This window comes from Chinchilla lanigera, unplaced genomic scaffold, assembly GCF_000276665.1.
Source record: "Chinchilla lanigera isolate Chin_1 unplaced genomic scaffold, ChiLan1.0 scaffold00001, whole genome shotgun sequence".
In the NCBI taxonomy this organism is placed as follows: Eukaryota; Metazoa; Chordata; class Mammalia; order Rodentia; family Chinchillidae; genus Chinchilla; species Chinchilla lanigera.
In genome coordinates this window covers 5023108-5035108 of record NW_004955402.1, presented here as the reverse complement: position 1 = coordinate 5035108, position 12001 = coordinate 5023108, and the positions used below count along the sequence as shown (strand labels likewise).

At 42.7% G+C, this 12001-nt stretch overlaps 1 protein-coding gene across 1 annotated transcript in view; it reads right to left on the bottom strand.

Moving 5' to 3' along the window:
• Positions 1 to 12001, bottom strand: part of L3mbtl4 (l(3)mbt-like 4 (Drosophila)) — a 240963-nt gene that overhangs the window by 133307 nt on the left and 95655 nt on the right. Inside the window, 2 exon segments of the mRNA XM_013518523.1 lie at positions 9023 to 9074; positions 9077 to 9124. Of these exon segments, the coding sequence (XP_013373977.1) occupies positions 9023 to 9074; positions 9077 to 9124 (100 nt within the window).

Sequence of the window (12001 nt, the reverse complement as noted above, 5' to 3'; positions counted from 1 at the left end):
TATAATTTTGACAGTTCATGTGACTGGACACCTTGAACTTAACAAAATCCTTGGAATGTGTCAAACAGCGCAGCATCTTTGGACGCAATGCCCCAGTTGCTACAAAGCTGAGTAGCCTTCACAGAATTTTCTTTCTTAAAGAGTTTAGAGGGCCAAGGGTATAGCTCAGTGGCATTGCACTTTCCTGGCAAGCACAAGGTCCTGAGTTCTATTTCCAGTACAAAAAAACTTCCCAAAAAACAGAATTTAGAAAAAAATGAATCTTTAGATAATTGTTCTTCAGTTCCATAAAATCAGACCCATACATTAGCTTTTAAGGATTTTACAGCAATGGTAGAAATGACATAAAGGCCCATGATTGATCTTCTTTCACCTTATCAATGCTCTCACTAACTAGGTAATTACTCATGTCATGATGAACATGAAGGGTATTTGAAAGTCAGATAACCCTTTTTACTTGTTTCTTACTGTAGTAAAAATGTGCCTGTAAGTTATTCTTAAATTTCTACCCTGTTTAATTCCACTGTGTGGTAACAAAGTCAAAGAAAATGGTCAGTGAAAAAGGTGTCAGAGAACCACGTATACACACCACTGAGGTGCCCGTTGGTATGATAGAAGCTGGAACTGCAGGTGATAATAAGTCAGGAACTACTGTACATATACAATGAAAGTCGTGACTTTGGGAATCCTTTCCATTTAGTCATCCAACTGGTCATGCTAAATTGATAAAATTTAAAGAGCCAAAGTAGGCAAAAGGTCATTTTCTGATCTCTTACTTTTTGTCTCTATGAAGAAACTGCTAAAGCGCTGACCAGAATAAGATTAGAAATAAAATCACAAACTATTAGCTGAATTTTAACTAGGAGGGCAAAGTTTCAGAGGCAAGTTTAACAAAACATGCACATTGGAAGGACTTCACACCATTCTTGACTCTCAGATGTGCCTATGGGGGCTACAGTGTCTGAGGCTCAAAATTCCTTTATGTGGCCTCCCAATAGATAGGGACCCATGATATTCTGGAGATTGTTTTTTGTGGAAAAAAATAAAATAAAATTACACAATAACAATAGTTAATACATTGCATATTGTTATCTTCAAAGTAGTTACTCAGAGTACAAGATATGGGCATAAAAATTCTCTAAAAGATATTAGCACAAACCATTCTTTTCAATGAACTAAGAGCAACTACTAGTATAACTAACTTGTATTTCTTTCCTTTCCCTTCCCTCCTTTCCCCTTCCCCCCAGGTTGAACAGTTTCTTCCCATTTCATAATACTTATTGTATGTTTTGGTCCTTATTTACTCTTTAAGTTTCTCACACCAATGTTTATGCACATGAGTCTGATTTATTTCACTTATGAGTATGGTTTCCAGTTTCATTCATTTATCTATAAATGTCTCCATTTATCCTTATTTATGTCTGAGTAGTACTCCACTATATAAAAAGACCACATCTTTCTTTATCCATTCCTCAGTTGATAGCTGTTGGAAACAGAAGAGATATAGAATATCAACAGCAATTCTTGGCAGCAAAGGCAAGGTAGGGGACATCATAACTCCTGACTTGAAATTATACTACAAAGCTACTGTGAGAAAACCAGCATGGTACTAGCAGAATAAACAGACCTGAGGATCAGTGGAACAAATTAGAAGATGCAGACACAACTTCAAATATACTCAGCCACCTTATCTTTGACAAAAGGGCTTAATACCTTCACCGGAAGAAAGATAGCCTCTTTAATAAATGGTGCTGGGAAAACTGGCTTTCCATATGCCAAAGATTAAAACTAGATTCATATCTATCACCATGCACTAAACTAAAATCAAAATGGAATAAAAATCTAAACAGTAAAACTGAAAGACTAAATCTGCTAGAAATCCTGAAGACATAGGTATGGGCAGAGAGTCCATGAGCAAAACCCAGATCACATGAGAAATACTACAAAGAATCAACAACTGGGGATCTCATCCTATTAAAAAGCTTTTGCACAGCAAAAGAAATCACCAACAGAGTGAAAAAACAACCCAGAGGGGAAAAAATTTTAGTCAATTGCCCCTCAGACAAAGGACTTATATCTAAAATATGTAAAGAACTGAAAAAAATCAGATCCCTCAAACTCAAAGACCCAATCCAAAAATGGGCATCTGAGATGAATGCACACTTCGCAGATGAAATACAAATGGCAAATAAATATATGAAAATATGTTCAACATCACTGGTTATTAAAGAGATTCAAATTAAAATAATACTGAGATCGCATTTCACCCCAGAAAGAATGGCTGTCATCAAGAAAAGGTTATCATTAATAACAAATGCTGGTGGGGCTGTAGGGAAAAAGGAACCCTTCTCCACTGTTGGTGGGAGTGCAGACTGGTGCTTCTGGAGAATTTTGCATTTTACAAAAAGTGGGAGTTGTAAAAGCTTTCACCAAGCCCTGGCTACATAGGAGTAGGTCTGGGCCACTAGGAGAGGAGGCAGAACAAGGGCTTGGTGAAACTCAAAGTCTATAGATGATGGGAAAATCTGAAAAAAATTAGTTTAAAGCAGAGGCAACAAAACAGAAAAATTAGCACCTCTGTGGGCAATGTTATAGTCATATTGGAAAACCCATTTACAGAGGAAGGAATGGAGAATATCCATCTGGTTATTACCAGGAAGTAGAAAAACATTCTCACCCCATTGTTATCTATTGAAGTTGTTACTTATTTAAATTGTCTCACTGCTCAAGTCAGACTTTCCATTATTTTAATGACTGAAGTTTTATGTTCATTAAAACACATTCCAATGATACCCTAGTGTACAGAGATGGAAAAGAGCACTGCGTTTACTTTTACTTTTCACTTTTAATTTCCACCATGCTCTCTCTCAAAGCAAGCATGCATGTATGCTACAGTTTGCTTCTCTAAGTATGAACCACCAGCATTTGTGCCCTGAGAGCCTGAGAGAGACACAGTAGTCCAGGCCTACACTGGACGGACCAAACCAGAATTCGCATTTTACCAAGACCTCTGGCCACTCGTATGCCTATTAAAGGGAACAAATGCTATCCAATGACACTAACGGCTTGATCGCTACACTATATCCTACAGAAATATCAGGGATGGGAATACTTTCAATGGCAAAGGAATAAGAAACAGTGAAAATGGCGGTCAGTAGAAGACAAATCAATCATGATGGTGCTGCACAGTGGGATACAAGGCAATGCGACGTCTTCTTTCAACCTCACTTCTTTCTCACCTCACAGATGCTCTGACCCTGTCTTTTCATAACCAAAGGTGCACCAGTGTTTGTCTAAATGAAAGAAAATCCACCACAAAGGTGCTGTTGTGAATCTTTTACATAACTGAGTCCAAGCTGGCCCATACCTTTTCCTTCCAGATTATATATGATACAAGGATACTATACATTATAACCTTAAGATCTGATAACACAACATATAATGTCATAAAGCAAATAAACATGAACTATCATAGAAAAAAACATGCCAGACTGGGATACTGAATTTAGCTTTTCTCTTTGACAATAAGTTTTCTTCCCAGTAAAATGGCAAGTGAATAAGAGGCTATAAATTCACAAAGACAATGAAATGCACTGGAAAATCATGGTAGTCTATGAGTGATCAACACTCTGGTGAAGCCGAAACATGCATGTGCTGGATGCCAATGGCTGGGAGAGCCAATGTGGAAGCAGCATCTCTGTGTGTCCCCTCTTCAAAGGACAAGACCACCGTGTGTGTCCCATGCCCTTGCAGAAAGTCACCCGTTGGGGAAGACCCTGAATGTTCAAGGAGCTGGAGATCACTCTCAAAAGTGACCACAGAAGAATGGCCAGGAGTTGAGAAATATCAGTACTGTGATGGGGAGGAGGCCAACAGGACTAACAAAATCCAAGCAAGGTTCCTGGGAAAGGGAAAAAGTCAATGCAGGAAGCAACAAGAAAGCCAGAACTTCACACATTATCACAGAGGTGAGAGAAGGTGCTCCATCTGCGCAGTCAGGAGAGGATACGGTGAAAAGGAAATCAGAGAATAAGAATCCATCCTCTGAAAATGAAAAAAGTCATAGTGTGATGAAAAATTCAATTACAGGACTGGAAAATGAACTTGAGGAAGTATTTCTTTAACCAGAACAAGGAGTTTAAAACTAAGCAAGAAAATACCAAGCAAGTGGAAATGATAGTGCTACTAAAGAAATACTAGGAGAACATTTCCCAGAAATAAACGCTATGTGTTTCTAGGTTGAAAGGGTGAATGAAAAGAGATTTTCTCTAGAATATCATTGATAAAAGAAAGTTCTGAAAGTTTCCAGAAGGGAAACACTTGCAGAGGGTAAGGGCAGGCTTCAAGGGAGAACAACCCTGGTGGGTTGGAAATTCAATGGCAGCAGACTTCTTAGCAAAAGGCAGGGAAGCCCCACATGCAGCGACAGCTCCAGTATTCTGAAGAGAAGGAATTCTGATTGGAATTCCACCCATAACTAAGTTCTATGAGTACGGAGACATAAGATGTAGTTACACACAAACAAACAAAACAAACACGTCTCCCATAAACTGTATTCCTGAAAAGCCAGGAAAAGGAGAAAGCAGACAGGGAAGATGAAAAAGAACTCTCAGAATTCAGGGGGCCCAGAGTCCAGCCTGTGGAAGGCACTATGGGAAGGAAGGCAAAGGGAGACCCAGGTGGAGGTGTGAGGCAGGAAGACAGTTGTGAGGACGGCCTGGCCTGGAGGGAACCAGTTCTTGGGGGAGGAGGAGAGGACTCAGGGAGCACTACTCTCCTGACGTGGCCCGCATCTGAGAGAGTTGGAAAGTGAGAGACAACTGAACAAAGGCAGTCCAAGGCTGTCCAGAACAGAGGCCAGAGTACAGCATGAGTCACTGACCCGGAGGCCAGGTCACAAGCAGGATGGAAGACGTTTGATCAAATCCAACCCAAGAGGCAGGAAGATAGCTGAGGAAAGGTTTCCTTACTGAAGAAAAGCCACTGCTAAGCATGATGGGAGAGGCGGGTGAGAAGGGCTCAGGAACACAAGGGGTCCCCCATGCCTCAGTGGAGACCCATCAAGCCATTATAGGCGAGGTCCGAGAAACCGAGGGAGAAATCAACCACATTGGCCCTTATTGCTTATTGTTGTAGTATTATTGTTTTGTTTCCAAGAAAAAACAGCTCTTGGGTGCTCGTACCAATTCACTGTGCATATGTGAGTGTGTGTGCTGACCCATTTGTCCTGTAATCCAATTTTTGTAATGACTTTTTAACATGTTTATAATTTTTTTAGTTGGATGCTTGGTTTACAGCACGCAAACTTTCCCTGCCGTGTTCTCATCACACCATGCCCAGCTTCTCTGAGATTTAGGGTCATGATTGCTTTCCATCCCTCGATTACTGAGGTTACAGATGTGAATGCTTTCGTACATGTTCTAGGTAGTTAGCTTTGTGGTTCTTAACAATTTCTTATACTAATGTGATGTAATCAGGGAAAGGGTCTGAACAATTTGACTTGTAGAATCTATTGGGTCGTCTGTTCTTACAGTTAGGCTCTGCCCACTGTATTCATATGTCTGCTTGACCTATGAGCCTCCTTGTCTGCCATGGACGCCTTGCAGTCTCCTTACCTTCTTCTCTTCCCCCATCCACGTCTTGCAGTTACGCTGTCAGTAGCAGGGCACCATATTATCCAGGGAGTAAGACCTAGGTCTGGCACAATCTCATTAAGGAATTTGATTTTGTTTACTACAAAGAGCTCTAGTCCTGTCTGAGAAAGCTAAGACAGAGGGTTGTAGCCTGTGTACCACACAGTAGACAGCGTCTGGACATCCAGCGAGGGCCAGGCTGAAGCACTGAACTCAAATACATACATGTGAACATGCACACACACACACACGAACATATGTGAAGACAAGAGAACATCTGAAATAACTTCCATCTTTGTTCTTGAGCTGACACAGTGACTCCCGATGAATTTCAAACAGAGGCTGCACTGTGCTTTAGGTTTGCAAAAAGAACACCCAAGGCTGTCTTTGACTGATCAACCCCACGCTCCTGAGCACCAGAGGCTCCTTTGCTATCTGTGCTGTCTCGGGACAGCAAATCAGCAGAGCGTGCCCTGTATCCCACATGCCTGCCTGGGGTCAGAGGCTTCTTGCTCGACCAATACTGCCGGCTTTCGCAAAGAACACAAGGATTTGCTCCCACATGAATTACCTTCATAGGCTTCCTGGCATGGAAGTAGACAAGTCATCCAGACTCTGTGTGCTCCTCATATTTAATCTTGGGCCCTGGCTCAAAAAGAAGTTTCTATTTTACAGTTCCAAAGTTATTATCTTGAAATATTTCTATATTAACAAATACTACATCTACGTCACTTTATTCACTATGTAAATGCATTCAAATAAAATGTAAATCGTGTGATAATCATATGCCAAAGTCCTATTTTCATAGAGATAAGAACTGATGAAATTTCTTTCAAATAATGGCTTATGCAGATTCTCCACAAACTCCAAACAGCCTTGAAGATTTTCGTTAACGCTTTGTCTGTTTTAATGAAACGCAGAGCAAGCCTGTCTGAAATCCATCTGAAGAGGACATGCAGGGTCCAGCTCATCTGTTGAAGTGCTGCATTATTTCCGAATGTTCTCCAGTGGTGTCTTGATGTCACCGTCCCCTTTTCAGTGTGTACAACGTACATCCCTGACAATTTCTTCTACGGAGACTGTTTTCTTCCTTCCCAAACACTCAGCCTTCCACATGAGAACTGGAAATTCCAACAGGAAATGGTGAGAACTACACTGACTATGAGCGAGTACTTGGAGGTCGGGAGTATGTCATACAAAAGCAGTCGAAATGGCCACTGTCCTGAAATCTGTCTGTGTGAGTCCAGTTTCACCTGGGCCTGCCTCACACGGCAGGTGTCTTCTGTTTCTGCTTTGCTTTTCTTCTTCTTTTTTAAAATGTAAGAATTTGCCTGGGGGTTTTCTCGAGCAAGAGGTATCTTAGGGAATGGTACCTCTTTGGTAAAAGTAAGTAAGTACGATAAGAGAAATAACCACTTTTATTTTAGAATATTCAAGTTTTACTCAATTTATCAGGAAACCCAAGCTAGAAATGATGACAGTAGTACATGGAGGATTTGAGAGAATGCAGTGACATGTAAAAATTCTTCTCTCAGAGATGGAAGGAGGGAGAGGGAGAAGGAGAGGGACAGGGACAGGGACAGGGACAGGGACAGGGACAGGGAGAGGAGGGGAAAGGACCTAAAATAATGAAGATGTGTTTTCTATGCTCACCAGCTCCCAACTCTACAATGAATGGACCCATTATGTACGGCAAACATGTGCTAACAAAAATAAAAATTAAAACGTTCAAATTCTCATCTCTTGTTTCCCATCTCTGGGACCCGTAAGAACAAAACTGGTAATGATAACCACGGAGGGGTTATGACACATTTCTAGCACACAGGTAAACATGTCCATGCATTGTGTGTGTAAATTTATGTACCTCAATGGGTACCACTAAAGTTAAGTGCTAAAGAATAGTATTTTTCATCTTTCATATTTATGTAATTTTTAAACTGCATTAACAGAAATGACTTGAAAACAAATCCCAGAGACAATATATGACACCAAAACAACTTTACGCAGTTATTTACCAAAGCTTATGCACATGGTTACATTCACAGAGTGATCGTATCAGGAATCTGCGAGGAGTAGGTGCCTGAATCAAGAACAGAGCCATCACCTCCTTACTTAGCGGACCTGCGTGACCTCTGCCCCAGGCTCCAGTAACTACTTTGGTCAACACTAATTCCACCAGGAAACTTGCTCTCATTCCTTAAACACAAAAGAGCATTAAATTTATTTAAAGCTATTGGCATTTCTTTTCACAGTAATTTAGAATTTACCTGGTGCCGTATAAATCTTATACACAATTTTGAAAAATACAGTTCTCTAATTTTTGTCATCTTCATTCTAAAGAGAAGCCAATTATGGGACTCATTCCCTGGTGTTTTTCATTTCCAAGACCCTGGTATTGTTGTGCCTTTGGACACCTTGCTCTTCCTTCTAGGAGCCACCCACAGACTCTCCCATAGCCACATGTTTGACTGTAGCATCTGGAGCACTTTATCTTTATGCTGTATTTCTATAAGAGGCATTAATATACCCACACATAAAGTATTTATAGCTGGGTTAGCTCTTTGGAGCGCATCTCATTATGTCTTACAGTGGTGCCTGCTTTGAGTCCTTTAGAAATGCACCAGGCACCCCTTTCCAAAACCTCAGCTGCCATGAAGCAAGGCTTCAGTGCTGCATTTGAAGTTCTCTCAACTGAACAGAGGTTTTCGTGCTTCACTGCTCCAGGACTTATTCTTTCCTCTTGATACCGATCTATGGTGTTTGTTTTATCTTTTTGGCTATTTGGACACATTTAGTGTTAGTTCTTTTCAGTTTTAATTTTTATATTCTGTTACTAGATCATCACTATGAGTGATCTATCTATGCATCACTTCACCAGTGGATGAGGACAGAAAAGGCAAAAAGGATATATGCATCTGTTTTACTGGTTTTCTCTTCTATGCACAACCAAACATTTACAGCACAGACATAAACTTTGCATTTACTTTCTATTTTTGCACAGAATTATCTCCGATCCAAGGGAATAAGAGAGAAGAGAAAGCAAGGCAGGAACAGGAGAGGAAAGAAAGAGGCTATGGGATTCTCGGGAATAGAGCAGGACTTGGCCCTGGCCATGGCATGGAGTTGATGCGGGAGGGGCTGGGGGGCTGTCCCAGATGGGGTGTGTTCCTGGGACACCAGGCTTGAGTGGATGGCCTGTGTGGGTGTGGAATGTGCTTCTCCCATCCAAGGCTCTGGCAGTATGCATCAAGGAATGACCTCGGTGACAGGGACGGGAGCAGAAGAGGGAGCTGGCTCTGAGAGATGCATGTAGGAAGCCACACAGAGCTGCTGATCTGCAAAATGCTCCCATTCATCCACAAAGTTATGGGGGAAAGGAAATCATCTACCTGTGATGTCCTGCAAAACTTAGACCACAGATATGGGTGATTCCTCGGCACATGGCATAGGACAGACTTCTCGACCTGGAAGGACCTTCACATCACTGGTTCCTTCAAGAAGTAAAAGGACTCACCTTAAATACACCCTCATGAAAAACCCAGAGACACTAAAATATGTAAACGACGTCCATGGAGACTTTATGCCTTGAAAAAAAACTGCCACCAGGAGCCCTCACTAAGTACTTGTGACTTCACAGAAAATACCAGTGCTGTCATGAATACTACTCACAGCGCAACTACTAGCTAAAACTACAAAAACATTTACGTATTTGGAGATTGACAGTGGTGCTAGCAGTATAGCGAGGAGCTGAGAAGGTGAGTTGGAAACCAGCACAGGCACGTGAGCAGGTGGCAGTGCTGAGGATGGACGGACAGCACCAGGGCCCAGCTGAGGGAGGCGGGTGGGGAATGCCTGACACTGTACCATCCATCCCCTCTACTACCCCATACCACACTGCACTCCACTCCGCTCTACCCACGCCAGGCCAAGGAGGACCTCTGATGAGGTCGCGAGCTGTCTCCTGCTAGAGGTGGGATCCAAACCCAACGCCCTGTTTCCAAGTGTCCTGTGCCATCCCCTGATGCTGCAGGAAGTCTCATTTCCCTGTCCAGCCTGCACTTCCCTTCCCCTTCCCCGGTGCTCACACTTCCGCTGCCTGCTCAAGGAATGCACTCTGTTTCCTGCTCCTCTGCTTAGTTCTTTCCCCATCTGCCAGCCTCAGTTGCATCAGGTTGTTGGTAAGAAGCCTCGACTTCAACTAGGTGATGAGATGGCTCTACCAGGCGCCTCCCCATGCTGTGAGCCACCTGCCTGTGTCACCCCACACCCCTTGGAGAAAGTTCTGGCACGTGGATTACCATGTCCCCCTCTGTCCCATCTCCCCCAAGCAGCTCAACACTCCAGGGACCTGTCCACTCCCACCCAGCCGCTCACTAACCTCCTCCTCTCCAGCAGCCTCTTCATGGACCCCATCTGGTCATACAGACAGCGAGCACCCAGTCGTCTGCTCTGGCCTCCCTGAGCCAAGCCCCTCTGACCATTGTGTCCTTCCTGAGTGCCGGCTCAGGTGCCCCAGCTGTGCATGATGTTTCAACATCAGTGGAATTGTTGGGTCCTGATTTCTCTCCACTGATCCCCACTCATCATCACCCCGTAGCATTCTTCTACCTTCTAATGCAAAGAACTTGAACTCTTTTACCTCTCTGTTTATCACACCTGATTGGCTCAGGCGGGGAGGAAACCAACCATGCATTCATGAAACTATTCTGCTGCCCTAGGTTTGCATAATTGCATTCTCCTGGGGAAACATTACACAGTGCTGACCAGTGGTCAACAAAATGCCACTCTCTCCAGCCTTCTGCTATGCCCATCCTTTGCTCTTAGGCAGAGAGCCAACCTCCCCAGCTGGGTGCCTCTTTCTGTCCCTGACAACGGTGCAGGGAGTAGCATCCCTCTCCTCATCTTTTCCTGGTCTCTGAACCTGCCAGGCCCCTTATTTCAAGTCAGGACATTTGCATGGTGGGATATGTGTTTCACTGCTGCCTTGGATAACTCCCAGTTGCCCTAGATTTCACCTTCTTGAGCTAGTGTCTAAGAAGAGGTTAGGTCCCCATTTTATGTAGTGTTTTTATGTATCATAAACAAATAAAGTTATGGTTTAATGTTTATCTCTTGTGTCAGAAAGTAAGCTGCAAGCCTATGTGTATTTCACTATTGTTTCTCTAGCACCTAGTCTGGTGTTCACCGACCGAGTTCCAGGTTCTTCTTTGGAGGCTGACAGATAACCAGATATGCCCATTGCCACATGGGGACATTGTAGGAAAGTACTGGTGGATGCCAGGTTCCAAGATGTGGAGTTACTAGAACAAACATTTAAACTTCAAACACATTTTTACACTATAGAACAGTAAGAAAGTGTGTCTTGGACACTCCTTATGTTCTCAGGACTATGCAAAATACTTTTTGGGAGCAATAGAGAAAGAAGAGCATCCTATTCATTGGTAGCTTTGGAAAGAGATTAAAATTCAAACACCTTTTAAAGAAATCAGACTAACTGATGTTTAAAAATTTTCAACAAGTCTCTAAGTAAGAAATCTACTCTGTCAAAAAAAAGAAATATGCTGTATCATAGTAAATAAAGGTATCTGGGAGAAAAGAAAGAATCACAGGGTATACAAATTGCATCTCATGGTACTCTAGCAAAGCACCATTTCAAAGGGCTGAGCTATGAAGCTCATTAACTCTTACTGTCCATCAGCCAGCCCTGTGCAGATCAGCGTGGGCCACCTTCCGGCACGGCCAATGCTACTCAACATTGCCTTCAGGGCTGCTCAGCTCACTCGACTAAATCAAGGTTTAAGGCCATACTTTCAAAATTCATCTCCACATATTTGTCTCAGGTGCAGACGGGTACTACGATTCTCCCCTTGTTGGACTAGAAGGAGAGGTATGACCAACCACTGCTCAGAGTAGAGCTGTCACCTTAAGGACCACAGCTGGGGACTTAACTGGAGTTGAGAAGAGTCTGAATAAAAAATGCAGAGAACTGTGTAATTTCCTTGTTAAGTTCTGAGCAATGACGCATCTTGGCCTGGCTCAATAGTAATTAGAAAACCAGCCACTGGGGAAAAGGGACCCATAAATTCTACAGCTGCTCACATGATTGCCTCCAAGCTAAAGGGAACCTATGATCTCCATATTTTTCTACAGAAAATAGTGACTTTTTTGCCAAGAATATTTCCCTTGTAATGTGGATATTTAAAGATGCAGGTCTCAGGGAAAAAGTGCTTTCAGCTCATTTCTTCTGGGAGACTGTCCTGAACTTGTACCTTTACGCCTTCTTGTTGCCATTTCTTCTGAGATTACCTTCCAGTGTATGTGTTTGCCTCCTGATTGTCCCTGCTTAGGGCAAGGACAGCCATTTGGTC